We start from the raw sequence: 27,733 nt of genomic DNA, 5'->3' as shown, positions 1-27,733 counted from the left end.
AATCCATCTTGTCCTTTAATTTTAGCATTCATGGCGGCCATGCCTGTATAAATCTTGCTATCTTTGCTTCTAAAACATGTGTCCTTCACCTGGTGAAGAAACCTGTTGGGATTGAATTATTAATAATCTCACATCTCTTCTTCTGTCTATTTCAGGAACCATCCGTCCGGTGCGAAGGAGTTTTTATGACCCAGCCTCGGCGCCAGGTCAGGGCTGGCAGTGGGAGTGGGAAAACGATGCAGGGACATGGACGCCCTATGACATGGAGGTGGCCATCGCCATCGAGAGTGCCCACAACCGCCAACAGCCCTGCCTCGACCTGACACCGCTCGGCTTCTGCTACCTCATTGATTTCCAGAACATGACACAGGTGATTTTCTTTCTTTATACACCCTATGTTCCTTTCCTGAATTGTTTTTTGTGCCTTTATTTTTTAGGACAGTGAAAGAGTAATCAGGGAGAGGGGGTGGTAGGCTTTCTATGAGCTACCTGAGTGTGAAATTATAGTATTAATGTAGAATATCATGAAAAAGTTTATTTTAAGTTATCAAGATTAAAACAAAAAAGTCGTGTAATTTTTCACTTTGTGTGAGATGAATCTAGAATATATGGAAATGTAACTTTCTGAAGTAATTTTACAGCAAAAAATGAACTTTTACTTGGTATTTGTTTTTTAGATGCACCTGTATATAAAGATGTAAAGTCATTTAGTAATTGTGTTTAACAATCATGACATCAATATCAATCAAAATAATCATGATCCTGATTTTTGCCATAATCTATCAGCTCTATCATATATTTTTTTTCTCACCATAATAAAGTCACTAGTAAAATTGGGTGTCTGCTTGATTATTCAGTCTACTAGTCACAGTGGAGGGGAGACAAAAAACGTTATTAGCCCTGATAGAACCATTGTGCTTAATGTGAAAACTATTTCTTTAAGAACTGGAAAGCAAACCCAGCACACCTAACAGCAGCAGATCACTGTGCAATCACTTTAATGTCAAGTCTCACAGTTGCTGTAGGTTGCTATGGATTCCAGTCACCTTTATTCAGAATAAAAATAGCTTAAATACATAAAATGTAAGAGCTTTGTTAAAGACCTAATGAAAAGAATGGTAGAAATTCACACATCATGTTTGCAGGTACATCATGCACATAGCATCTGGCAGATGTTTTAAAGATGGTAGCTGGTCTGTAGCTATGCAATGAAAGCATTTCCTTTGTAGATTTAGGAGTTAACTGATAACCAGGATTAAGTGAATGCCTTGTTTTGTCCTCCTGCAGGTGAACAAACAGAGCCAGAGATGTCGCAGGCTGCAGAGGCGAGCAGACTTGGCCTACCCTTTAGTGTCTGGGCCTCTCCCGCTGCCTAAAGGAGGAGGTGCAGGAGGAGGAGGTCTAACTGGAGCTCTGCTGGGTGTTGGAGTGTCAGGGAGCAGTATGGGGATTGGAAACTCTCTGTACCCCAATGGAGGCTTAGCAGCTACTGGACTGGGCCAGCCGTGTTCCTGTCAGCAGTGCATGCTTGTACTGAGTGTGAAGGCCAACACAGGGGGAGCAGGAGGAGGTGTTGGAATTCAGACACTTAGTAGACGCTCACTGACCATGCAGCGGCCCAAGAACTCCGCATCTTTCTCTGCTAAACCTCTTAGTCCATCCAAATCAGCCACTCTGGGACGAGGGCAGCAGCAGAACTCAAACTCAAACTCCAACTACTATCAGACGCTGCCGCACGGCCTCGCCATCTCCAAAAACGTCGCCTCCCCTAGAAGGAATGCCCAGCTCTTCGCCCAATCGCTTGCTGCCCTCACTGCTGGCACGTCCTCTCTTGGTATCTCCTCGTCTTCCAACAGGCCGCCGCCACCATCCCTCCCGCCTCCTCAGCCTCCGTCAGCAAACCCAAACCAGATCCCTCCGTCCATCCCTCCTAAGCTCTCCTCATCTTCAGCCGCCAGCGATTCAGTGCCAACCGCCACATTAATCACCCCTGCCAACAGCGTTACCACACCACCTTCTCCCGTGCCCTCTCCCTCGCCAGTGGTGATGAAGCCGCAGCGCAGTGCGTCGTCTGCAGCAACAGTGTGCCATGCCCCGTTGCCACAGAGATCAAGTTTAGCTGGGCTGAGCAGACCGGCGTTACAGAGGATAGCGATGGCTCAGTCCAGAGCGCTCATAGCATCAGGGTGAGTCAACAAAACACAAAAACACACACACAGCTCTGACTGTGGAAGAACACACACAAAAAGAACCAGCAGATTGCATGATGACCTTTCATAGTTCTTTGCTTTGGAGAAGGCGATCATGTGGTATCAGCCTCTGTGTCTAACGCCAAGAGGCCTGTTTACTGAAGTTATACTGCAGCTCTCTGCAGGACTGAACAACATATCATCATGACTACTAGGGATGCACCCATGCATGATTTAAACATCAGTATTGGCTGATATGGGCCCTGTTGACAAACATCAGCTACTAGCATGGCAGAAACGGAGATCAGTAGCTAGTGTTTATCTGTTGTGTCCCATCAGTTTCCTGCTGGTATATGTTTCACCTAACAGCTGAATCAAATAGGAGACATTTCGCTAGGCAGGAATAGTCACCTGTTGGAAGAACTCTGATCTTGAATCTTTACAACCTGTGCTGCTCTACTGACTACTTATTTTAGTTTAAACAACTCCGTGGTTGTTTTAGTGAAAGTCTATATCTGAATAAGGGATTTTAGTGATTAGATCTTAAGTTAGGAGAGATACAAACTGAGCCACAGCAGCTTGACTCACAGACCTAAAGTTCAGCAAAAGGGCACCAGAAAACATGTTTTTATTCAATGGAAAAACATCTTAAGTGTTTTTTTTCTGGATTTAACCAATGGGTCTGTTAATTCTTTACGACCTCTGTGCATAGTTTGGTCATGGGTAAAAACGTTTCCTCTCATTTGTAAGTTGACCATCTGTCAGGCTGATACAAATGACAAAATTGGAGTTGACCTGGATCCTTCTCAGTTCATGACTGGAACTGGGGAGTTTCAGAGGCAGCTCTTATGGCCTTTGTCCACAGACGGCGCTTTTAGGACTTGTCCACACGGAGACGAAAATGATATATTTCCATTTCATTTTGAAAAAGTTTTCTGTAAATACGTGTGGACAGGGCCTTAGAGCTAGCACCACTCATTTCTAATACAACAGTAATGTAGTCTAGCTTTTTAACTGGATTGGCATCATCAGTCTGATCATTTGTATAAAAATAGTGTAAACCTGACACAAATACTGGATTGGCTCTCTGATTAATATTACCTCCAAAGGTTATATGAATGAGCCTTGACTGTGTAATGCCAGTTGATTGGCCAGATTCTATGTCTGCCATCAAGCGGGTTGATCTTACTAAGCTTCAGGCTGAAATGTTTGTTCCAATCAGCATCATATGAGGAGAACAAGGTGATAGCTATGGCCGTGGTTTAGTTGGAGCAACTGCAAGCCAGTAAAGAGATTAGTGTAGATATGGCTATTGTGGCAGTTTTACCAGAACTGCACTTTTTTTTTTTTAATTAACAGAAGAGAAAAGAATTGCTCTGCTGTTGACTCACTTTGGTGAAAGTGTATTTTACTGACTTGCTTCACTGATAGTAAAATGATAATAACAGCTGCCTCTTAGGCTTGGGTTATGTTGTCTACTGCCTTGGACAGCACTCGCCTGCTGCATCACATATTTCCTGTTTCGTTGCTCTGATTGTCCTGTAATGATTCCGACAGACCCTTCATTCAGTCATCCTCCAAGTTGTTTTTTTTTTTAAAGGGTTCAGCCCTTAATAAGCACTGCTAATGGGATGTTACCCTTGTGTATTTATACTTCTATGTAATAGATAGACTTGTGAAACAGTCAATCTGTCTTGTCATGTTAAATGAGTCTGTATTGTCTTCTAGATACCTTTTATTCTTAGCTGGCAGTTATCTGTCTTTTGAGCTTCATATTCAGCAGATTATAAAGATGCATCTGTGTTTTTAAGTCAGACAAAAGTCTTGTTTTTTTTTTCTTGCAGAAAAAGACTTGTTGCTGCTGCTTTACACCTAGCTCATCTTTGCACTCTAAATGCCTGAGCTGGCTGGCCTAAATTGTCCATTACTAGCCTAAATGTTCATCATTCATGTTATTTGTTCCCTAAATGCTTCTTAAAAATGGGTATGTAGAATCTGCTGCTGGAGGATTTATGTCCAGTGGGGCTGTTCTTTTGCAATATTTGTGAAAGAAAATTAAAATCATTATGGGAACATGGATCATGCTTTTAAGTAGTGACCCAGGATTGGTTGAGCATATATGTTAGGTGTTATGTGTAGTGTGCTTGTCCATAACTTTGGTAAATTTGCTGCTGCTTGTCTGGGCCGGGACACTGAAGCTTTTCCTGGTTAATCTTTTAATGAAGCAGATTAATAATTAATAAGAAGCAAATTTTCTTTCACTGTTTTAGTTGTTGATCAAAAGCACATCAGAACTAATAGACGCTTTTAGTTTTGTTAGACATTGCAAATTAAATGAGTTTCATTCTTAATCGCGCCGTAATTTTTCAAACCTGCAGCTGAACATATCTCTGTATCTCTTACTGTCCTCCCCCAAGGTGTTTCTGCATATTTTCCCACACTTTGCAGTCCTATATTAATCGCAAACATTTAGATGATTTGCACTGACATGTGTCAGTACAGAAATGCCTTTGATAAAGACTCTTGACATTTTCGCATGCCCACTTGCACGTTCAAACATGCAAAAACACTTTTACTAACAAGCACACCCGAGCATGCACAGCTAAACGCAGAGCCACATTCCCATCAGAATAAATACATCCTGTGTGGCCCCAGAAGGTGTTGTGCTTTTTAGTGTCACATTGAGTCATGCATTTGTCACGTTGCAGTGACTTTTAAGAAAGTGACTTCAGAGGTGTGACTCTTTGGACTCACGTTCACTCCTGGTGGACGTCTCTGCTGTGGGACCTTTAATCTGTTCAGCGTTTAAATGCTAATTTGTTTAATTAAAATCTTGGTGTGTTGAGCAGAAATGTACCAAACAGACATGAAAGTGATGTTGCATGAAGGACGGACAGATTATCAAGCGGAGGAGCATACAGAGGAATTTAAAACACTGAAACAAATGGGATTGGGTTTTAGTTTCTCTGTGCTCTTGTGTCATGTGTTAGCATTACCAACAAACTGACCTTTGGTGGCATTCAGAAGAAGCAAAATCATGTTGGGTAACAATAATTGAGCACAAAAACTCTCTTGAAAACAGAAGAAAACTGAAGTTAAACGTTAAATTGACCTTGAAGTTGTTTACTTGATTCCTCTGTGTGTGCGTGCCATTAGTGTGTGTCAAAAGTCGGCCCTGTTTGTGTGTCGTCCATCTGTGAGGTGGCATCTGTAGAGCAGAGGGAGGGGGCGTGAAGGCCACGAGTCAGCAGCACCCCCCTCTCCATCCTGAATTAGTAGCCACTGTGGAGACCTCAGGAAATACTGACAGAGAAAACCCAGGATGAATTATATTTTTACTCAAACTAGGGGTAGGAGATGTGGAAAAATATCACAAATCGATTTTTTGGATGGCCAGATCACGATCTCGATTATATCACATGTCTTTTTCATTCTAATTTTTCAGACTAAATTAAGTTACTGATGAAAAGCAAAACTCTTCTTTTGGCCTGTTGTGTTCCTGGACTTTGTGCATGCAAAATAAAACATGCTAGACTTTCTACCCAACTGGCCTTAATTGCCATTCATTTTGACACAGTACACAATATAAAATGATTGTTTTTCTGTGCTAAAGGGTCCTGAAACCCTTGGACTACCAGATCAGGCTGTTACCACCTTTTTAACCCTTCAAGCCCCGAGCTATTTCCTAACCATTTTGCCTCTCCAGAACTTGTCTTTAAAAGCGTGTAAAACATCAACCCTGTGTTGCACAGTCAAGCTTTTGTTTTCAGGACAACCCAGGCATTAAGGATATGTTTGCAACAGATATATCACTTGGTTTTTTAAAAAGGCATGGGACTATGAAAACAAACAAACAAAAAAAAAAACAGCAAAAGGAAATTCACACTAAGGGATTTGTATGTCTGACACACAGTAAACAATAATGAACGTGACTTTCTTGTGCAAACTTGTTCTCCTATCTCTTAGGGACGAAGAAGTAAAAAAAAAAAAATAGTCCGTGACAAAAGGTCTTTAAAGTATTTATATATTTACAAAAAGGTCCTTGCACTTTTTTTGTATTGGCTGTTTTTGTGCCATTATTAAAAGCCACTGCTGTTTGCAGTGACACAGAAGGCCACATCACAGGCTCTCTGTCTCTCCATTAGGAGCTATTCAGGCCTCCCATTGGTTGTTAGCATGCCACAAAGCATTGTGGGTTACAGCTAGGGGTGGGAGAAAAAAATCGATACAGCATAGTATCGCGATGTTTTGTCTGGTGATATATATCGTATCGTCTTGTCCACCAAGTATCAATTTTTTTCAAATTAATTGCTAATATGAACTCAAGTCTATGATAATGGAAAAGTAAAATCAATTGTTTGGACAATTGTTTGTCCAGGGAGGTCGGCAGAGGTGACGGTCATTAAGCAGGAGAAAGATAGTACAACAGACCTATCAGCACCAGGGGAAGGACATTAGAAGCACAAGCAGGACATGAATGACATGGACATGACACATGAGGTTTGCAAGAAGTGCTACACGAAGAAAAAAATAGCAGAAATAAGACAAAAATAAGACAAGACTAATGCTAAATCAGTTAAACAGTTGAAAAATGGTATAAATCGCAATGTGTCGCAATATAGGGTATCGGAATACTCACAGTATCGCAAAATGTTTAAAATCGCAATAATATTGAATTGTGACCCAATTATCGTGATAATATCGTATCATGGGGCCACTAGTGATTCCCACCCCTAGTTACAACATCGTGGTAAGCATTCAAAACTAGTGGCAGAAATAATCAAAACTGCATTAAAACAGCTAAAAAGACATTCAATATTAAATTTACTGGGGTAGTTTAATTCTTAAGTACCCCAGAAAGTCACCCAGGTTCCAAGCTCGCTCGAAAAGCTTCTATGAGGGATTTGAAGGCATGGATAGCTTCAGTGAAACAGCAGAACGGCTAAGGAATTTCAAGTAACAGGCTGTGATTTATGGTTCATAATAGGGCCAACCAGTTTGGGAAAAAAATCTAATTGTGATTTGTTTTTATTTTTTACCCAATACCGCGATTACGATTTAATATGCAATCATTTCTTAAGTTTTTCATCTCATGTATTTTCCACCAAGAACAAGCAATAATTCATTCTATACTAACAACACATTATTAGATTAAACTAGGGCTGGACAATTTTGAAGAAATATCTAATTGTGAGGATTTTGACTCGTTTTGCAAATCCGGTATGAACTGTTGTATTAAAGGGAGTGATGATTTTAATATAATTGTAATATTTAAAAAGAAAAATGAAGAAAATAGGATTCTAAAATATGCCACTAGATTGCATGATATGTAATGCATAACGTCTCTGCTGTAAAAAAAATGTTTTGAACTGGTATTTTGACACAGATTTTAGGTTAAAGAAATATTGCACCTTCTGTGATTTGAAAATTGCAGCAGACCATATTGCGTTTTAATCTAATTTGCGATTAATTGCCCAGCCCCAGTTGAAAAGTTATTTAAGTTTTGATGACCTGTGTCTTGTCTTGTTGTATACAACAACGTCAGTTTCAGAGGGTTTAATCTGCATTTAATGCTAAAGAGAACCTCAGGTTTAGGACTATATGTGAAAAGTCTACTTGAATTCTTACTAATTGTAACTGAAAATACACAGAAAAATTTCCCAGCAGGCTAGAAAAGCCCTGGGTTAAATTGAAGTAAAAAATTCAGCTGTTTGCAATCTTGCAGGCCTCTTACCCTAAAAACTTCAGGAACCTATGATTATGGTGAGTTTATGAGTTTATATTTAGAGCTTTTATAATCTTTTGTGGGCTAATACTCCTCCAAATAGCAGAAACATAGTGGCAAGATAAGAAAAACACAGGAAATCCTTTCATTTTATCTCTTTAACATTTTCGTCAGTGGTTATCCATTGCAAACAAAATCCAGTTAGGGGCTCTTATAAAGGCCGTCAAACTGCTGCTATAACCAGATCTGTGAGCCGATGTACTCACTTCTTCTTCCTCTATGTGTTTGTTGTCATGACAGTGTGAGGGGAAGTGGTAAACACAAAACAAAAATGCATTTGATAGCTGAGCTGACGATGTTTAGCAACTCCAAATGATGATGAATCTTTGCGGGGGTGGGGGGGTTTATAAGAAAAAACACAAGTTTGACAAGTGAGGACACACCAAATTTAAGTGTGGTTCGATTGCCAACCTCTCTCTCTCTCCCCCACTGCTCTCTGGCTCCTGTTTCTCCCCCCTAAGTACCCTTGAACCTCTGCTTCTTTTCTATTGAATCTCTTACAGCCTGTCAACTTGTTTTTTTCTTACTTTCTCCCTGTTTGTGACTTTTTCACTTCAGCATTTCTCCTCCTGTTTCCTCTATCTCTATGTGCTTCCATAAAGTGATTTAACTCATTCTTTTGTTCAAGCAGTTCTCAAATCTACTTTAATCCACTTGGAGTTCATTTCAAGGTACCCAAAAGTTTAAACTAAACTATATGGACAGAAGTATTTGGCCATACCTGTTAACATTGAATTCAGGTGTTCCAATCAGACCTGTTGCCACATGTATAAAATCAAGCACCTAGCCATGCAGTCTCCATTCGCAAACATTCATGATCCTAAATGGGTTGTTCTGGGACAGTTTGTGAAATTCCACCCCTGCTGGATTTTCCACAGTCAACTGTAAGTGATTTTATGTGAACATGGAAGCGTTTAGGAACAACAGCAGCTCAGCCACAGAGTGGAAGACAGGGGTTAACGACTACTAAGGCTCATTATGCGTAAAAGTCCCCATTGTATGCTGATTCTAAAGCTGAAGAGCTCTGAACTATACTGGTATTAATGTAAACACAAAAACTGTGTGGCAGGAGCTTGATAGAATTGATTTCCATGGCTGAACAACTGCAGGAAAGCCTCGTATCCCCAATTCCAATTAGTAGAAATGGATGGAGTGGTGTAAAGCACACTGACACTGGACTGTGGAGCAATGGAAACATTCTGTAGAGTGACAAATCATGCTTCTCAGTTTGGCAGTGAGATGATCGAGTCTGTTTTTTTTTTTCATCGTTAATAGAAATGCAGGGAGTAAACGGTTACATGTGAAAGACTGCCAAACAAGTTGTGGGTTCGTCTTGCTAAAGTGCACATCGGCTTTGCTCAGGAAGTGATCTGGCATCTCTACAGCTGATCAGGACTTGAACTGGCAACCCTCTGATTCCCTATCCAAATCCCTAAAAATACTAAGCTAATGCAGCCCCAATCTCTACAAGTTATATGCACCCAATAGTTAGTTTCTTGTTTTCTATACCAAAAATGCAAACAAAGTTCTGTCCAGATTGCTTAAATTTGTGTGCAATGGTTTGCAGCTTTTGCTAAGAAATTAGAATGCTTTTGAAAGCCTTGCCATACCTTTAAGTACAGCTGATTATTAAAATAAAATAACAGATTGTACTGTTTCAAAACGTGGTATGGAAATGTCTCAAAGTAAATCTGACAGCTCTTGTCCATACCTTAATATCACAATAGTTTTTGGATAGATGGACATTCATGGCCCCCAGAAGCTGAGTTTTATGAGTCGACATTTGCAGTCCCACCCTTTTCTATACATTGTTTGAAAAAGGCCTCAATGTCACGGTGGCTTGTTGCATGATAATAAAGCAGAGAGATAAACCTCCTTCATAAAGCTTGATAACTTCTTGGTTTAAATAACTGCTCCAGGGTTTTTTTTAAACTGTGAACACTTTTGCTGCACAACATGATGCATTCAAAGTTTGAAAGTAGCACCTTAGATTCCCGATGAATGTTTTCTGAAACTGATTGCATGCTCAGATGATTTTAAGATTCTTTTTATGTCCATATCCCTCCGTCCTCGACGCCATTGCTTGTTCCAGCTCCGACCCCCTCCTCTCCTCTCCTCCCTCCTCCTCTCTTGTCGCGTCTCAGCGGTCTGGGCCCCTCAGAGCCTCATTGTTGGTCTCCACAGTAACCTTTGTTGGATTAGCCAAGCCTGGGCTGCATTAGCAGCACAATGCTGAGCCTCCACTCGTTTTTTTTCTGCTTCCCTTTGCCTTCCCCCTCTCCAGGCTCAGTCCTGTCTGAGCTGCTTTCCAACATTTTCTTTCCTTTCATAATTTTCATGTGTTTTTAAAGCTCTCCTAACTTTTTTTCCTTAAAGAGCGTCTCGCTACTTTAGGCTCAACTTTCCCTGTTAGCAAAGTCGCTCCACTTTACATAGCACTTGTTAGAGTGGGTGTGTTTGTTTGGTTGGGAAAAGTAAAGTCCTCTGCTTAAATGCTGGAGGATATAAACCTGACACAACTGATAAACTGTTTCATATATATCCACCAAACAGATTATATTTCACATTGATGTGTGAAAACCTCGAATACAAAGTTTTTGGGAATGGCAGGACTGTTAAAAAATTCTCAGAAGGTGATTGGACAAACGTTCTATCTGTCATGTTCATTACAGGCCAATCAGAGTGACAAGACAAAATGAGGTAGTAGGCATATGCAGTTCTAATAGTAACCTGAGCTCAACAGGCTGGTGCTGCTGCAGTTTATGAACAGTGGAGTTGTTGGGTAAAACTCATGCCGAGGACAGTCAGTAGAAGTGCAAAAACATCTTCTCTGCCAAGACAAGCTTTCAATGTGGCTCTTTGCTCGTGTTTTAATAAAGAAATGTGGCCCAATTCCGATAAAACTGCCCCTATACTTTAACTACATCTGACTTAATCGCTGCACTAGTGGCAGCCGTTGTATAAACCAGTTTACAGGACAAGTAAACGACATCAGAAATGCAAATACATTAGAGGCACAAAAAGAAGTTATGTTAGGAGAAGGAAAAAACAATCACCTTTGAGATGAAGAGACAAAATATTTGATAAACACTGAATCAAACTTGAATGATTGTGATAAATATAAAATATGTATATATCCTTTATTCATTTTGAGTTGTTCCTTTCTATCAGAACTTTTCCAGTGAAGTTTCTCTGTATTCTTATTATTCTGCAGGCTGAAAGCAATTTGTCAACCTTTATTTTAGCCATAGAGCCTGAATGAGATGGTGAGCATTTGTCTTAGTTTAGAGGATCAAACATTTTGACATCCTCCATATACAGAGTTGTTGACAATGCACCGTGTATTGCCATACAGCTCTAAAGTTATGATTGTTTTGTATATATCCCCCAGCCCTAATCTTTATTCATAACTGGAATACTTTTAGATGGGGGAGAAGAAGACAATGGTGTCCATGCAGGCGGCATTGTTGCTTCCTCCAGACGATCCCAATTCTTAGGAAGGGAGGGGTGTGTGTAGATGGTCTCAGTCTCAGACAGCGCCCAAACGAGGGCTCATGGGAACAGGGCTGGGTAGGGGGGGTACAAGACAAAGAAACGAGTCAGCAAACTGTCAAAGATTGATCACACAGCAGTGCAAGAAATCAGGCCAACACCAGGGAGAGGGAGCACACACCACCACATTGTCCTTCACTCTCACCCTCAGTAAAAGTAAATATTGACAATCCTACGTGGAGATGCAGCGAAGAAGAATGTGCTCTCTCTCTTGCTCTGTCTCTGGTCGAGGATTAGAGAAATGAGACAAAGGGGATGATATGTTGGGGGGTTTCTGGGTAGGGGGCTGCACAGACAGCATATTTAGGAAATCAAATTAAGCAGGAAGGGGGTGCACGAAAGAGAGAAAGTCTGACTTTATTAAAAAGAGAGAGACGCAGTGAGAGGGTGCTGGCACCTGTTCAGCTCACCAACAGGTTGCTGCTTTATTTACTTTATCCTATGTGGCCCGTAGAGGGAGCTCTAAGCAAACACAGGTTAAATATCCTATCAGATATAGTAGAATAATGCAGAATGAATCAAAATTACATCCTTTATTGTTTGGGAAATATTAGAAGAGGTTCCCAGAGTTACCTTCTGTGCCGTTTTTGTGTTTGGATGCTGCTTTAAAAGGTTTTCTGATTGTTAAAAGTCATGTCTGTCATCAAACCAAAATTTGAAAAGCTCTCTCTTGGGGATGCATGATGACTATCATTATTGATATTGCGAATATTTTACTAAATTTTATAATTCTGATAATATTACAGTTAAAATCTACTGATGATAATAATAAGGTATTTGTTTGCCTCCTCACAAGACTTCACATTGCTGTTCAGGAGGGGTGTGGTGGTATGGGACTCCCCATTAAGCCCAGAGAAGAAGCCTTGCTGTGCAGCAACAAAATCCATCCATCCCTTTTCTACTCTGCTTATCCTGTTGGGGGTTACTGGGGCTGGAGCCAGTCCCAGCTGTCATTGGGTGAGAGGCAGGGTTCAACCTGGGCAGGATGACACAAGTGGACACAAGTAAATCACAGAGCGGACGTATAGACAACAACCACATACACTCACACCATCGGGCAATTTAGAGTCCCCAAGTCACCCAACAAGCATATTTTTGGTTTGTGAGAGGAAGACAGAGTACCCAAAGAGAACCCACGCATGCACGAAAGAACGTGTAAACAAAAAGTCAATTAGCCTTTAGGATTTTGAGAAATTAAAGAAAATCCCCAAATGCAAACCCTTCACTACATCACATTATAATTCACTGAAACAGAGAAATTCTGCATGAAAAGCCATGAACAAGGCAAGTGTGTCTCTATAGGAATTTGTGTGCGGCTTTGTGTGCGCATGACAATATGTGTGAGAAAATGAGGGAGTGTGTTATTGTCTGGGGTCTAAATCAGACCAGCTGATGTCCATCTGGGCCCAGGGGAGTTCGAGGAGGAGCAGAGGGACGGGGGCAGTGATCGAGACAAAGCTGAGGGAGTGTGTGATCAAGGGGGGAGTGGGCGAAGGGGAGGAAGGCGGGTTTGAGGTCACAGGAGGTCGAGAGACTGGAGACCATATTCAGACCCCCCCCCCCTCCTCCTCAGGCGTCGACGGGATCCTCCTTTTTTAAAGGTCTCAGGCTTCTTTTTTCTTCACTGCTCTCGTTTTCAGTCCCAACTTCCTCTGAAACTTCCTCTTTTATTGAATCACGTTTCATAGGGGACAAAGGGAAGCTTGCACAGAAGCATGTTGATGCCTGCTGTGTAAACACACAACTTTGAAAGTAGTTAGATTATTTTACCTCTTAATAGTGGTGAGGTAGAAAATCCTGCTGCTCCAGTCTGATTTTTTTTTCCAATAGCTTTTTTCATCTAAAATCTACTTTGAACGGTCATTAGTAATTACTAGCGCTAGAACCAGTGTTTTAAAGCATGTCTCTTTACAAACAAATGTCGACTGTGTTTATGGAGAGGTGTGAGACGAAGACCAGCTTTGTCAGTGTGTGTGTGTGTCATCAGTAAATCACTGGGTCAGCTTTTAAGTGTGTTAATAAGCCACATGAAGCTTATCCACAATCAGACGTGACTCAACATCCCTCCTCTATTTATCACGCGGTAAATACCTCCTTGCTAACGCTGCAGCCTATTAATAATTTATAGATCCACTGACTGATTTAAAGAGATTAGTGTGTGTATATGCATGTGTTATCACAGTGTGTCATTCATTAATTTGATCCAGAGCAGATCTAATGTAGGTGTTTCCCTCCTGCGATCAGCAGAGGAAGCTGCCAGTCAGCCTCATCTTTTAATGAATAAATCTTTATGATGAGTTTAAGATCTTAAACCACTTTGACTGCACACGACAGCAGAGCGCTCCTGTTAGTGAGTGATCCAATCTGATTGGACTGCACAATTGCATTTTGAAAGCAAATCTTTGTCGTTTCATGATGCACGTGTCATCAACCTGCATATTTATTCAATGCAGTGTCAATAGTGAGCGTGCAATGCTGCACAATGCATTGCAATGTCTCATTCTCACATGCTGGTAGGACATAGTGTAGGCTATAAACTTGTAGTGTCAGGGGAGTATTTAGTATCAGAAGTACCATAAGGAAAATATATTTTATATCAATACTAAGTAGGGCTGGGCAATTAATCACAAATTAGATTAAGTTGCAATATGGCCTGGTGCAGTTTACAAATTGCAGAAGTTGCAGTACATCTTCAACTTGAAATGTGTCAAAATACCAGTTTAATAAATCTTTTTTTGCTGAAATTTCATCCACATTATGCAACATTCAAGTTTGTTTTCTTATAATGGTGTACGAAAATCTTCCTTTTTGTGTTTTATGAATGTTTTTCTTAATCAAAATGAGTGACATAAATATGATATTGTCCTTAAAACAAATGATATTACATTTGCAAAATGAGTAAAAATAGTAAGCTCATTCTAAATAAAACTGATGAAGCCTAGCCTTACTCTGCGAAGGTCATACCTCAGCTGGTAGCCATCTTCGCCTCCCCCACCCCAGCCGCCTCCTTTATAGCTTAAAGCTTGTTCCACCCCCATATTCAGATTCATGCTACTATGTATGAATTGCTTATTTATTGCTTGAATTTGTCAAAAAATCACTTAGTAAATTGCAATTTCAATATTGGGAAAAAAAATCGCAATTAGATTATTTTTGCAAATCATTCAGTACTAAGTACAACGCATAAACCCTTCCCTCATATAAATGACAGAGCCATTTAACAAGAGCGGTTAAGTGGCATGGACTTCCTGGTGTGTTTCGGATCATTGTCCTGCTGCATATCCAAAGTGTGCTTGAGCTTGAGGTCAAGACCTGATTATCTGACATTCTCCTTCAGGATTTTCTGGTAGATAGCAGACTTTTTGGTCCCATCAGTTACAACAAGAAGTCCAGGTCCACAGGTCCCGAAGTCCAAGTCTCCATCGTAGTGCTGAATCATGAACTCTGGCCTTTTTTCTTAAGTCATCTATGTTTAACATTAAAATTTGTTTGATGAGCTGGAGCAAAAGCAAACAAACATAATCTAACCGTGATAGTACAGAAAAAGTAGCCCAAGAGAACTTGGAAACCTTGGCAGAAGGAGCAGAAGTTCAAAAAGATAATCTAGAGGGGTTTTTTTGTCTCTCTTTTAAAATCCAGATTTTCTGCAAGTACAAACTATTGTTAAAATCTGTATTAATTTCAAAGAGGAGGTTTTTTTTATCTCTCCCTCTGTGTGTTTACTCTTCTTCTATTCACTCTGTTTGTCTCTCTGAAGCTGTAAAAGTTACACCTCCTTTCACACACACTAATCAATGTGGACTCAGACCAAATACACACACCAGACTGTGTGAGTCACTCACACGCGTGTCGTCATGTGTGGCTGAGTCGGGTTAAGAGAAAGCAGCTTAGCGATCTGACAGAAAGCCTGTTAAAGCCAAACTAACGACAGGAAACAACAGATCATCCCAGCGCTCTGCCCTGCTCCCGTCAGTCACTGTGTCTGTGTATGAGTCAGTGTGTGAGAGGGGCTGTCCCTTCGATAGCTCAGTTGGTAGAGCGGAGGACTGTAGTGGTGAAAGCAGAGATCCTTAGGTCGCTGGTTCGAATCCGGCTCGAAGGACGTTTCCCTTTTTTGTTTAGGGTTTTTTTTCACTGCTCTGTTCAGACACCCACACCTTTTTATTCCCAGCAGATCTGTCATCAGCTTAAATGCAGCCTTTTAGACTTCCACAGCGTGTGTGCGGTCATTTAACAGCTAGAAGACAAAGAACAGCGCACACTCTCAGCCAACAATGTGTGTGTTTATTGTAGAGCCTCAGTGGACTCCAGCTGTAACTGACTACCTCTAACCCCCGCTGAACTGCTGTGATGGCACATTGAGTCGTCAGCTGAGTCGTTTATTATAACATAACCTCAGACTTTAAAGGGTCACCCCGGTATTTTTAAACCAGAGCCTTCTGAGGTACATTTGAAGGGTTAGATCAAGGGCTGTCAAGATTTATCACATCATTAGTGATTAATTATGGTCCACAATTTGTGCACTTTTTTTAATCACAACTAATCGCACACTTTATTGTCCCTTCGGAAGGTTTTGATTCAGCCACATCCGTGTTTCCCTGCAGCTACGGTGATGTAAAATAAGTCCACCATTGCTCCTAAATGTTTCATTTCTAGGGCTGTCTAAAGATTAAGATATTTCATTACAATTGACCTCCCAATTTCTGTAGTTAATGAGGATTAATTAAAGAATTTTCAATGCAATTTAATTCCACTATTTTGCATTCCAAGCTGGTTTTGTGTCATTTTGGCTTTTTCTTCTTAAACTGAGGCAACTGACTTCCTGTTTGCTTATAGAGCTGCTTTTATAGGTTGATCAAAGTTCAACATGAGTTCAACCACAGAAAAAGGAACTTGTTATGGGTTGATAAGGAAGTGAAGGAAGAGTCAAAAAGGTAAATGTTTGATAACACAAGGTGCAGATGACTTTTGACTTTGAGCTGTCTCGTGGTTTTTCAGTGAAATTAGGTATGGAGGAGCAGTAGTGGACTTATTTTACATCACTGTGGTTGCAGGGAGATGCTGACATGGCTTAACCAAAGTGTGTGGAATGGGAAATTAATCATGATTATAATCACGAGGTCATGCACAACCATCGGACCGTATACTGTGAGCACATAAATCGTGCATGATGGTCAGGCATCCTTAGTGACAATCCAACATGACTGTTCAAGAGTCAGCTTGAAATTGTACAGTGCATACCTGGCTTTAGTCAAAGACAATTAAATAAATCCAAAATGACAGAAAAAAAACAGTTTTAGATGTGAAATAGTGGTATTTTAAAATGTGATAAAATATTAAGATGTATTGTGATTAACTCCAGAAATTCTGAGATCAGTCACACTGAAAAGTTTGATCTTTTGCAGTCCTTGTTTTGCAGCCCTTGTTGATTCACTGGTTTAATCATGCCAGGGTGTGCTGGTTGACTTTTAAACATCTTATAAATAAATGCACCTCTTCTTTAAGAAAAGCAAAGCAAATTATTATAAAGACATAGTTGCTAGCTCATTTACAGGCCCTTTAAAATTCTGACAAAAACCAAAACCATAATCTCTTAGTGAGACTGGCTGGTAGTAACACTGATACAGAGCATATTTTGTGTTGAGATGATGATGATGATGACGATGAGGGGGCTTTGTGACCTGGCAGGTAATCCCCAGTGAGCAGCTTGATGACGTCCATGTCTTTGAGCTCACTGAGCAGATGGAAACTCCACAGATTAGCTCTTATAAACACGCATAACTTGGCGTGGTTATTCATAAACTCTCTGTCTGCTGAACGACAACAAGCCTACTGTCTAATGCTGAGACACAGATCGAGGAAGAGAAGAGACAGGAGGTTTTTAGTACACTGAATTGTTCTTTTTTTGTTTAAAAATGACTGTCATCTGTTTTTCAAAGTAAGTATTTACAAGTCAATACTCCTGGGTAACTTTTTGTTGGGATTTTACCGATGGAAATACATCAAGATTGTTTAAATGTTTGAGATTTTTCAATTTACAGTGTTTTTAAGACAGAAAATCTCCAATTATGTATCGAATTGTATCATTTAAAATCATTAAATCTTAAAAAAACATCTAGTCATGAAGAGACGTTTCCACTATAACAGTACAAATTAGACGGTTTTCTTGAGACAGTTTGCAAAACAAGAAACGTTGGGTTCATTGGACTTCTGCTCTTGTTGCCATGACATCCAAACAGGCGTTGAATTGCTTGGTTTTACTTTTATCATATCAAAGTTGAAAATTCTGGACTTATTGTTCATTGAATTAAATAGTGTTTTTCTTTTGCAGTGTGCCCACCGTCCCAGTGAAGAACCTTAACGGATCCAGTCCTGTTCACCCTGCACTGGCAGGTAAGAAAACCCTAACAGTCTAACCTTAGTCTGCTGTAGTTCACAGATTGCACAAGGTGAAAACTGTGATGAGCCTTCTCACAGAATATCACAAATAACTAGAATGGAGATAAAGAGTTTCTTCCTCCAAGCAGACTCATGTTCTGTCTGCTGTGTTTCAGGGATCACAGGAATCCTGATGAGTGCTGCTGCTCTGCCCGTGTGCCTGACCCGGCCTCCTAAACTCGTGCTGCACCCTCCGCCTGTCAGCAAAAGCGACATCAAGCCTGTGCCAGGCTTCGGACACTGCTGCAGGAAGACCACCAAGAAGCAGGCTCGCAAGGGTGAGCAACAAGAACAACCAAGGATGTATTTGTTGATGTTTACTATTGAAATTACTCTACATTTTTGAACACTGTTATCCAAAAAAAGGGAATTATTTGTGTTTACCACTGTCCTTTAAGGAAGATACATGTTCCATATTTTTCAGTCTCTAAAAATAAATCACTTTTAAGCCAATTATTGCTGTTAATTCACGCAGGTCTGATTACTGCCAGACCTGTTGAATCAAGAAATCCCTTAAATAGAAAGTGAAGTAGGCTAAAACATCTCGAAAAGCAGCCCCTCGTGCCACTTTCTAAAGAAATTCAAGGATGGATAAGAAACAATGACATAGACATTTATCAGTCTGAAAAGGTTACAGAGCCATTTTTAAGGCTTTGAGACTCCAGCATACCATGGCGAGAGCCATTACTCACAAATGGAGAAAACTTGGAACAGTGGTGAACCCTCCCAGTAGTGGCCAGCTGACCAAAATTACTTTAAAAAGGCAATGTAAAATACATTGTCCTCTCATCTTTCTGTACTATAGTAATAAAGTATTGATAGTAGTTCAGATAATGGCATCAATATCAATAGAAATTAATGATAATAATACCTAAATAAGAAGGGATGGGAATTGAGCTCTGGTTCCAGTTGAGAATCGGTTCCAATTGGGTCAATCCATTGCCATTGTTTATGTTTAATCTTAATTCCCTTATCAATGACTTTATGTGCCTTAAAAAACACAGTCTCACCAGAGACAGTCAGCAATGACAAGAACAGAGAAGTAGAGGAAGTTAACTTGGCAGACAGTCACAAAAACAGGCCAAAGCAGGCACATTTCTCAAGAAATGATGTGAACAGTTCAGTGGCACGTGATTTCAGGCAAGGCATGCATCTTTTTGCACAAGAATTGTTGATTTTGTTGAAGATTTCAATTTATTTTTGTACATCCAGAGATCTAGGATCCAGAGACTAGTCTTTATTCTATTTTAAGGTTTTATCTTTTAAAGAAATTGGTATTAGTGTTGTAATCTAATTCAAGTTCAAGTTCAGAGATTGAAGCTGCAGAAGGCAGTTTGTTTTAAGGGATTTTTTTTTATGTTTTAGCTTGTTGTCCTCCCAAACAGTTGATGTTTAACATTTTTAGTAATCGTAACTGTTTATTGTAGCCAGTAGTTAGTAGAGTACTCGTCACTGACTCAGAGAGAAGGTCGCGTACGTCTTCAGTGTTCAGAGAAAGAGACTCATTCAAATTTGAGTTAATAGGGAAATCATTTAAAGTCAACTTTTTTACAAAAAGGAAATTGACAGGAAGGGATCGGTACGGGCATGGATAAAGAATTTAATCGAAAAGAAAATCAGTAATGGCATCGATATCGATGAAATCTTATCAATTCCCACCCCTATAAATAAGTTACATTCATATTGTGAGTGTTTGAAATGATTAATATGCCCCTCTTCTGTTTCCTCTCTTTTCCTTCTGCAGGTAAAACTCCAGAGGAGGTGGTGAAAAAGTATCTGCAGAAAGTAAAAAGCCCACCAGAGGAGGTTTGGACATTAGTTTTATCTGTAGCTTTCATATTGTAGCTTTTTTAAAACCTGACTTTTTGTAAGTGAATGAAGAATTAGTGCAGACAATTCCAGTTGAAATCCATCCATCCATTTAAAGTTTGAGTTTCGTCCTGCTGAGGTTCTTTTGACTGTATTCCTTACAACAAAGAGGGAGTTACCTGTTGTTTTCTTACTTCTCTTTTTTTTAGCTTATCTCTGTCATTGTTTGTTTTTTCATCAACATCAAAATGAAAGGAAGCAATAGACAAGAACCTCCCATGTTCTCCAACTTAGAGTTGCATTTTTTTGTCAGTGGAGTATGGTGGCCTCAAACAGAACAGAAAAAAAATGTTTCCTGGTTAGAAAAAAATATGTACTCTCATTGTAGTGAAACTCCAATGTATTCAGACTCTTTCAGTGACAGTCTCAGTCTGTCTTTGGAGAAAAAAAAACATTTTAAATCAGTATGAAAGCAACATATTTTCTAAACCACCTGTGTTTCCCCTTAACTTTTACCACACTCATTTAAAAATAGGGTTTCATTAATGTTCTCATCTTTCTCAGGACTGTACCATCTGCATGGAGCCGCTAGGGGGCCCGTCTGGATATAAGGGTCCGGGGGTGGGGCCTGTGTCTCGAGCTGAGTCAGTGGGACGACTAGCACAGTGTGGACACCAGTACCATTTCCAGTGTCTGGTGGCAATGTACAACAATGGCAACAAGGACGGCAGGTAAGTTAGCCTAAAGAGAGACACTTTGTTATCTCTCCACTTTGCTGCAGAGCTAACCAAAGGTCTCCTCAGTCTTCAGTGTCCCACCTGTAAAACCATCTACGGCGTGAAGACGGGCAACCAGCCAGCAGGGAAGATGGAGTACCATGTCATCCCCCACTCTCTGCCCGGGCATCCCGACTGCAAAACCATACGCATCATCTACAACATCCCACCAGGCATTCAGGTACAGCAGGAGGACTGTGGACTTGGTTTTATTCTCCTACTGGGCGTGATAATAGTAGAGCTATTTCTGCCTTCATCTGGGAAACTTAAACTGAAATTGCACGCTCACATCTGAGGAAATGTCAGTTATATTTGATGAATATCTTGCAGGTCTCTTTTTACAAGATTGCAACAATTTGGTGTTCAGTCATGTTTGCGTCAGAGCCCTCCTGCATTTAATGTTTTTAAACAGTGAGAGTCCTGAACACTCACAAACGTACCATATTTACTCCCTCCTGGGCTTGCCTTGTACAGTCTTAAACTGGAGATACTCTCCTATTGTTCATTCACAATCACCCGATCATTTATCTCCACTTTTTCCTCAAGTTAGGGTCAAAAAACTTGAATTTTATTGGAATGTAAAAAATTAAAGGATTGGGTATTAGAGCTAGGACTGTCACAACACTAGATTTTTAAACTTAAATACAAATCTAATAAAGCTCAACAATATCAATACTTCCCTCAAAACCAGAGCAACAAATATAGAAGCCATAGACGTTCTTGTTTTTATTACCTGCCATCAGAAATGATTCCTCAGCTTCAGCAAACTGTCCTCATTTTATTCCAACATGAAGGCTTTAAAGGATACTCTATTTAAGACTGGCTTTTAAAATCACCTCACAGGGACCAGAGCATCCGAACCCAGGGAAGCCCTTCACTGCCAGAGGCTTTCCCCGACACTGCTACCTCCCAGACAGCGAGAAAGGACGCAAGGTAACAAAATCCACCATCAAACAACAGACACCCAGCGACATTTACACATCTGTGCGAACACTTAAAACCTACATGGATAGTTTCACCTCTTCTGGTATAATTTCTGGAATACTTTCATTTGTTTTTAACCATTCATCATATTTTGTTACACTGTATTACCACACAAATATTCACAATGTCTCTAAATTTATAAACATAAGGTGAAAAGGTCATAATACTTAGGTTCTTTCAAAATAGAATATTTATGATTCCTGAGATTTTATCATTTTTATTAATGGGGTGGTGAATCATCCAATAGTTGAATAGAAAAAAGAGCATTAACTGGTATTCTTATTGCTGATGGCTTTAAAATCTTCAACTACTATTACTCAAAAACACACTATACACCCTAAATGTTAAGTAAAAGTGACACATTACCTAAAACTCTGCTACTTGCTTTTTAGACTCTATTTTAACAGAATTATGCAATCAAAGATTTTTACAGCTGTGCAGGATAGGACCATTTTCATTAAACAGGTTCGTAATCTCTTAATCCCCTGCCTGCAGGTACTCAGACTGCTCCTGGTAGCGTGGGACCGCAGGTTGATCTTCTCAGTTGGTACTTCGAACACTACAGGAGAGTCTGACACCGTCATCTGGAACGAGGTTAGTTGAGAAGAACATCAGAAGAGGGAGAGATAAGATCTGAATGTATGAAAGCTCCTGTATGGACCTTTTAGTTTGTGGTCATTTTGGCGCCCCCTGTGGACAAAGCTGTTCTTTTTGATCTGTGCATTTTTTTCTAAAATCTAATCTGTCTTTCTCTTCACGGTCAGATTTATCACTCTCGAATAAGGCTGTGAAAATATTTTATATGTTTGTGACCAACTGTTGCATTTTGATAGTTAATCAGCATTAGTCATATTTTTATTTGTATCTTTAAAGTTTGAGAATTCTGCATTTCAAAAAACATCTTGAAATGCAGTTAGACTATTTGATTTAGGAATCAATGATGTTTTTTATGTTGTCTTTGAGATTTAATATTTAGATTAGTGCTTTACTGCTACACCAGTGTGGGCTGAAACCATGACTTAGAGGTAGAGGTGTATTCCGTTAAATACACTGTTAAACACTAAGAAATATGCAGGAGTGCATGTACAAATAATTCACTGAAGTTTAATGTGTTTTTCATAGTTCACATTTAGTTGCTTTTTCTATAATCAAGACACTAAAGGTTAACAGTTACCTAAAAGTGTTTTTTATAAACTGTTTTTTGACATGCCTTTACATTATAGTCTTAAACATTCAAGCTGCAAATGCTTTACCTACTGTTAAAATGATGTAAAATGTGCTTTTATTTTGAAAGTACCTAAGGAAGAGAATTAAAACAAAGTTAACAGAATTAAAATGTATAAAGGAACTTACTATGATGAGAGTATGTGTGTGTGTCAGCCCCATCCCTCAGTGTGAGCGTGCTCAGAGAGGAGCCTACAGTGTTTAAGAGATATGCATGAAATAAATATCAGTTTAAATATCCTTTTAAAGCAACAGCAGAAATTTGCCTCCATCAAATATTTATGATCCCAACAGATTTATTTATGTTGCACCTTTAAAAACACGAGTTAACAAAGTGGAAAAATAAAAGCAATAACAATAAAATCAATTAAAAGAAACCGAGGGAAATGAGAATAAAAGACACAAAAAGTGAAACGTTTGTTTAAAAAAAGGCTGTCAGAAGACAGCGTTATGTTAAAGTCCATCTAAAACTGTCTTGTCTCCATCCTAAGGTTCACCACAAGACGGAGTTTGGCTCCAACCTGACAGGCCATGGCTTCCCAGACCCCGGACACTTGGACAACGTCCTTGAGGAGCTGCGAGCTCAGGGCATCACAGAAGATGACGCACTGATGGAGAAGTGAAAGGACGAGTGGAGACAACAACAGAGAGGAGAAATGAAGATGATGAAAGTTTAAACAGCAGAAGAAGCCAGGGGAGGAAAAGAGGAAGTCCTGGAACCGAGACGGACACTTTCTCTGCCAGCACTTAAAGAAAACGGGGGTGCCGGGGGGATGTTACAGAAGATTAATTTTGTTTTGCAGAGGTAACTACTTTTCAAGATGTCGATTGAGTCACTGCTGGGCTTGCCTGTCAATGCGGGTCCGTCTGAACATCAGAAGTTAAGAGGGGGTTTGAGAAGGCTGCAGCACAGACAGGGAAGAAACAGAGGAAGAGGAGGATCACACTCATGGTTTTAGCCTCCACAGCTAGGTACTGAACATGGAGAAGTGAGAATGAATTGGTACTAATACCCAAGTTTACTTTACTTAGAGAAAGAGAAACCAGGAAAAGACGGTCAAATGTTAGAGCAGTTCAAAGAAAACTGGAAAAGAGAGGAAAAAGAAAGCGAGATGAGGGGGAGGGGGCAGGAGGAAGGAGAGAGAGAAGGAGGGACGTAGCAGAAAGATGGAAAGATGGTGAACGAATGTAGCGTAGGATAGGGGTAGAGTAAAACTAACCTGTATGGTACTTTAGAGATCACTGATCACACAAAGAAACCAAGAGTTACTGAGGAAAATGTGCCAGCTTGTGGCTGAACCGTGGTGCTGCTGCTCCCTCTTGTGGTGATTTTGATGAACTACACTTTGCCTGGAAGCTACTGGAACAAATCCACATGTTGCTGAGTTATCCACCCATGTTACTTTTTAAATTTTTTTATCATTGTTACTATAATCCTCATGTAATGTCATTCCATATTTTACCTCCTCTGTTTGACTCGCTGGGTTTTTGTACGACCTGTTTGTTTATGACTGAGCGTGACACGACAAAAGACCAAACTAAGGCCGAGTCATTCGGGCCTTTTCAGAGTCTTACTATGAGCCACTGTGGTACAAGTTAACCTTAGATATATCTGTATTTTGTTTTTATTCTTTATGACGGTACACATTTATCATGTTGCTGTTGTGTCCCTCTAAAGAGAGGCACGAGTCAGAAAAACAAGCTGATGATGTTTTAGGGGGATGTTACTGAACTACGAGCCCCTCAGATTGGGCAGAGTGTTGGTAGAAAGGGGAACATGGAGAGGGCAAGAGATAAAACACAGGAAGACAAAAAAAATGCACAACTGGACTTTCTTCTGATGCAGAGAACGTTTAATGGGCTGTGCAGTTACTTATTAAGCATCATTTAAGGATTGAGCGGTGCACAGTGCCTCCCAGTGTTGAAAACTGAGAAAAAAAGAGCAAAGCATTAAAATAGAGAATATTAAACATCATCAAAACACATGGCAAGAAATATACTCCAGCAGTTACATCCATCATTTGATACTATGACCTCAATGAGTCAATAAATATTCTTACAGGTGAGGTTTTCAGGAAACCAAGAGTTATATTTTATACATTTAAAGACCAGCAATGGGTAGCACCAACACTAGCTGTGTGTAAGTTCTAATGTAATCAAGTTTGTATGTAAGTTCTTACTTATGACAGAGTTTATGCTCCACTAACCTCCAATTTTCACATACAATGGCCGGCGAAGCGCACTGCAGATCAAATTGCTCCCGCTCTAGTTGATAGAAGCAGTTCAAGTGCCTGTCCGGCTTCAGCACATCCCTAAAACGCCACTTTACTCCTGCTTTGTTGGAAATACGCTGCAGGTCTGTTTGTAGCTGGCTGCTGCCAAACCACATCAACCACGTAGAGCAGATCAATCCAAACAGCTGGAAAAAATGTGCGACATATCCAGTTAATCCCAAAATATAACACAATGCATGGACTCAAGCAGTGTTAATTTTGTAGACTGAAACTATGACTACAAATGTTCGTCTTCAGCCTTTTTTTCCCATGACAAAAACTAGACTAAGACTTAACAAAAATAGTTCTCTGATGACTGAAACCGACTCAGAGTAAGTCTGGATGACTAAATCTAGACTAAAATGTATTAAAGTTTTTGTCAGACATTCAAAATCTGTGATATTTCTCCACTGTGGGTAAATCTGTCAACAAACAATGCAGCTGTATCTATTCTGCCTCTCATCTGTAGAAAGCAGGTACCCCAATTTTGGCAGAGTGCATAGAACACACTACCATGACTTGGTACCAGATTTAGGAAAGAAAATAAATTTTTGGACTAAAAATAAAGACTAAAAATTGAGGACTTTTTATGGACTAAAACTAGACTAAAATGTTCTGAGTTTTCGTCAACTAAGACTATACTAAAACTATAAAGTATAAAAATGACTAAAATGTTACCAAAAGTAAAATGCATTTCATTTAAAGACTAAAACTAAGACTAAGATTAAAAGTAGCTGCCTAAATTAACACTGGGCTCCATCACTACATCAACATTACGTCTCATCCTGCAGCACAAGCAAAAGGTCATCAGGAGGTCACAATTATCACAGCACCATTGATGAGGAGTTGTTCACTTCTGAGTTAGAAAACCACAGAATTTTACATGAAACCACAGATTCTTTGTAGCAAACATTAACCTTTTAACTACATAACATACTCACCTATGGAAGCAATAAAATCATGGAATCATGTCAAAATGAACTCAACACATAACACAACACAATCCACTTTTGACCTGCTACCCCTGTATGAACTCAGTCTTCCTGTGAGCGCTATCCTCTTGTCTCAAGCTGATCAGGTCTGCGCTCTGTCACATCACTCTAGACACACTCTTCAGCGTGTGCAGTCACTCACCTTGGGTCAGAGCTAAACTGTGGCGCTGCAGAGCATGGAGCAGTTGCTGTATATGGAAATTAGTGGTTACATTTAAGGTGTTCCATCAGCTGAGATAGTTTCAACGTAGGCTTGAAAGGTATGGTTGTTTAAAAAGGTGGGATAACTCAGAGGGCGAAGAGAAGCAGAGAATTTTACTGGCTGTTTGGTGTTAGCAGTGCGTTTTCTGTGCTGAATGTCTCGCACCAGCAACACAGTCAGCTTGATCACACAGACTCATAATGTGTCCTGCCATGCAGTGCCCTGGTAGTATTTTCTTCTGTCTTTTACAATGAGAGCAAAGAACGAGGAAACAGGTCGCTAACAAGTGCCAACGCTGTTGCTTTTGACTGCGATTTTTAACTTTGGTTTTAGTTCTTAGATTAAATGCCTTTAGTTTTAGTTACATTTTAGTCATTTCTACCCATTATAGTTTTAGTCTAGCTTTGGTTGACGACAACTCAGAAGCATGTTAGTCTAGTTTTAGTCCAATAAATGTTCTTACATTTGAGTCTGTACTTTTGGTCCAAACATTTATTCTCCTTCCTAAATCTGGTACCAAATCATGTTGGTGGGTTCTGTGCACTCTGCAAAACCTGGGTTCCCTTCTTTACCATAATTTTCATACTTGGTTAGTTATTTTTAGTTATTTTTAGCTGTTAGCCTGTTTAGAGACGACAGGCATCACTTTAACAAACACTGCGTTAAAAATGCTTTTCACTGATTGGTTAAATGAAGTGAAAATGTCATATCTGCCACAATATTTCTGTTAGTTTAGATGTAAATTTCCTCTAATTCAGCTCAACCTCAGCGTCTCTGTGGTGCCACCAAACTATGATAGGACTTAGGTTATAACTTAGTTTCAGCGTAGGGTTTACTCTGGATGTAACGCCACATTAAGACAGAACTTACACAGAGCTGGTGCAGCAGAGCATCATGTGACAGCTACACATTATGATGAATGAGGCATTAATTTGGCCATCAGTAATGACTGGAATCCTCCTCTCCTGACCGATTATCGACACTCTGCCCAGTCTCAGAGTTGGGTCTGTTAATGACCCTTTATTAAAGCCGTATGAGTGTTTGTATGTGTGCGTACGAGGATCTGTGTACTGTGTATGCTACCAACATGCTCCCAGTTTAAGGTCTTATTACGGTCCTCCACAGAAATCCCATCATCCTCTACCTATGATGATGGTTCTACCTGTTCAGTAACTTTTTAATTTTTAATAATATGAATTATAGTTACACTTTTCTTTTTAATTAGCATTTTCTTCACATTATGATAGATTAATTTCCATTTTGTACATTTATGTTATGTCAATTATGCCCTGTTTTATTATGCCCTTCCATCTTTGGTTTACAAAGACAGTATTGTGAAATACAAAGTCTTTTTTGTCATTGTGTACAGACGTTAAGCTGATTTGCATCGTCTTTTCTTTGGAAAAGGATTCTGATGGTAGACTTTTATCTGAGTGTGAAATGTAACGGCAAGTTTAAACAAAAATCCTTGTACACTTGCTCTGCTGTGAGGTAAAAATTTTCATTTTC

At 39.8% G+C, this 27,733-nt stretch overlaps 1 protein-coding gene and 1 non-coding gene across 3 annotated transcripts in view; both read left to right on the top strand.

Moving 5' to 3' along the window:
* The window catches only part of LOC121508236 (E3 ubiquitin-protein ligase DTX4-like), a 52,636-nt gene extending 24,903 nt beyond the window's left edge, over positions 1 to 27,733 (top strand). For both annotated transcript variants that reach the window (XM_041784944.1, XM_041784943.1), the window contains exons 3-12: positions 156 to 370; positions 1,288 to 2,186; positions 17,858 to 17,919; positions 18,081 to 18,242; positions 19,709 to 19,770; positions 20,338 to 20,504; positions 20,577 to 20,730; positions 21,393 to 21,482; positions 22,029 to 22,127; positions 23,249 to 27,733. In XM_041784944.1, the coding sequence (XP_041640878.1) occupies positions 156 to 370; positions 1,288 to 2,186; positions 17,858 to 17,919; positions 18,081 to 18,242; positions 19,709 to 19,770; positions 20,338 to 20,504; positions 20,577 to 20,730; positions 21,393 to 21,482; positions 22,029 to 22,127; positions 23,249 to 23,380 (2,042 nt within the window). In that variant the 3' untranslated portion in view covers positions 23,381 to 27,733. The remainder of the gene's footprint in view (positions 1 to 155; positions 371 to 1,287; positions 2,187 to 17,857; positions 17,920 to 18,080; positions 18,243 to 19,708; positions 19,771 to 20,337; positions 20,505 to 20,576; positions 20,731 to 21,392; positions 21,483 to 22,028; positions 22,128 to 23,248) is intronic.
* trnay-gua lies at positions 15,542 to 15,628 on the top strand. Its single transcript is given in 2 exon segments — positions 15,542 to 15,578; positions 15,593 to 15,628. It is a non-coding gene; the product is annotated as a tRNA-Tyr (tRNA).

The sequence above is a fragment of the Cheilinus undulatus genome, linkage group 4, assembly GCF_018320785.1.
Source record: "Cheilinus undulatus linkage group 4, ASM1832078v1, whole genome shotgun sequence".
NCBI classification, from domain to species: domain Eukaryota; kingdom Metazoa; phylum Chordata; class Actinopteri; order Labriformes; family Labridae; genus Cheilinus; species Cheilinus undulatus.
The sequence above is the reverse complement of the archived record's forward strand: the minus strand, read 5'-3'. Positions and strand labels throughout refer to the sequence as shown.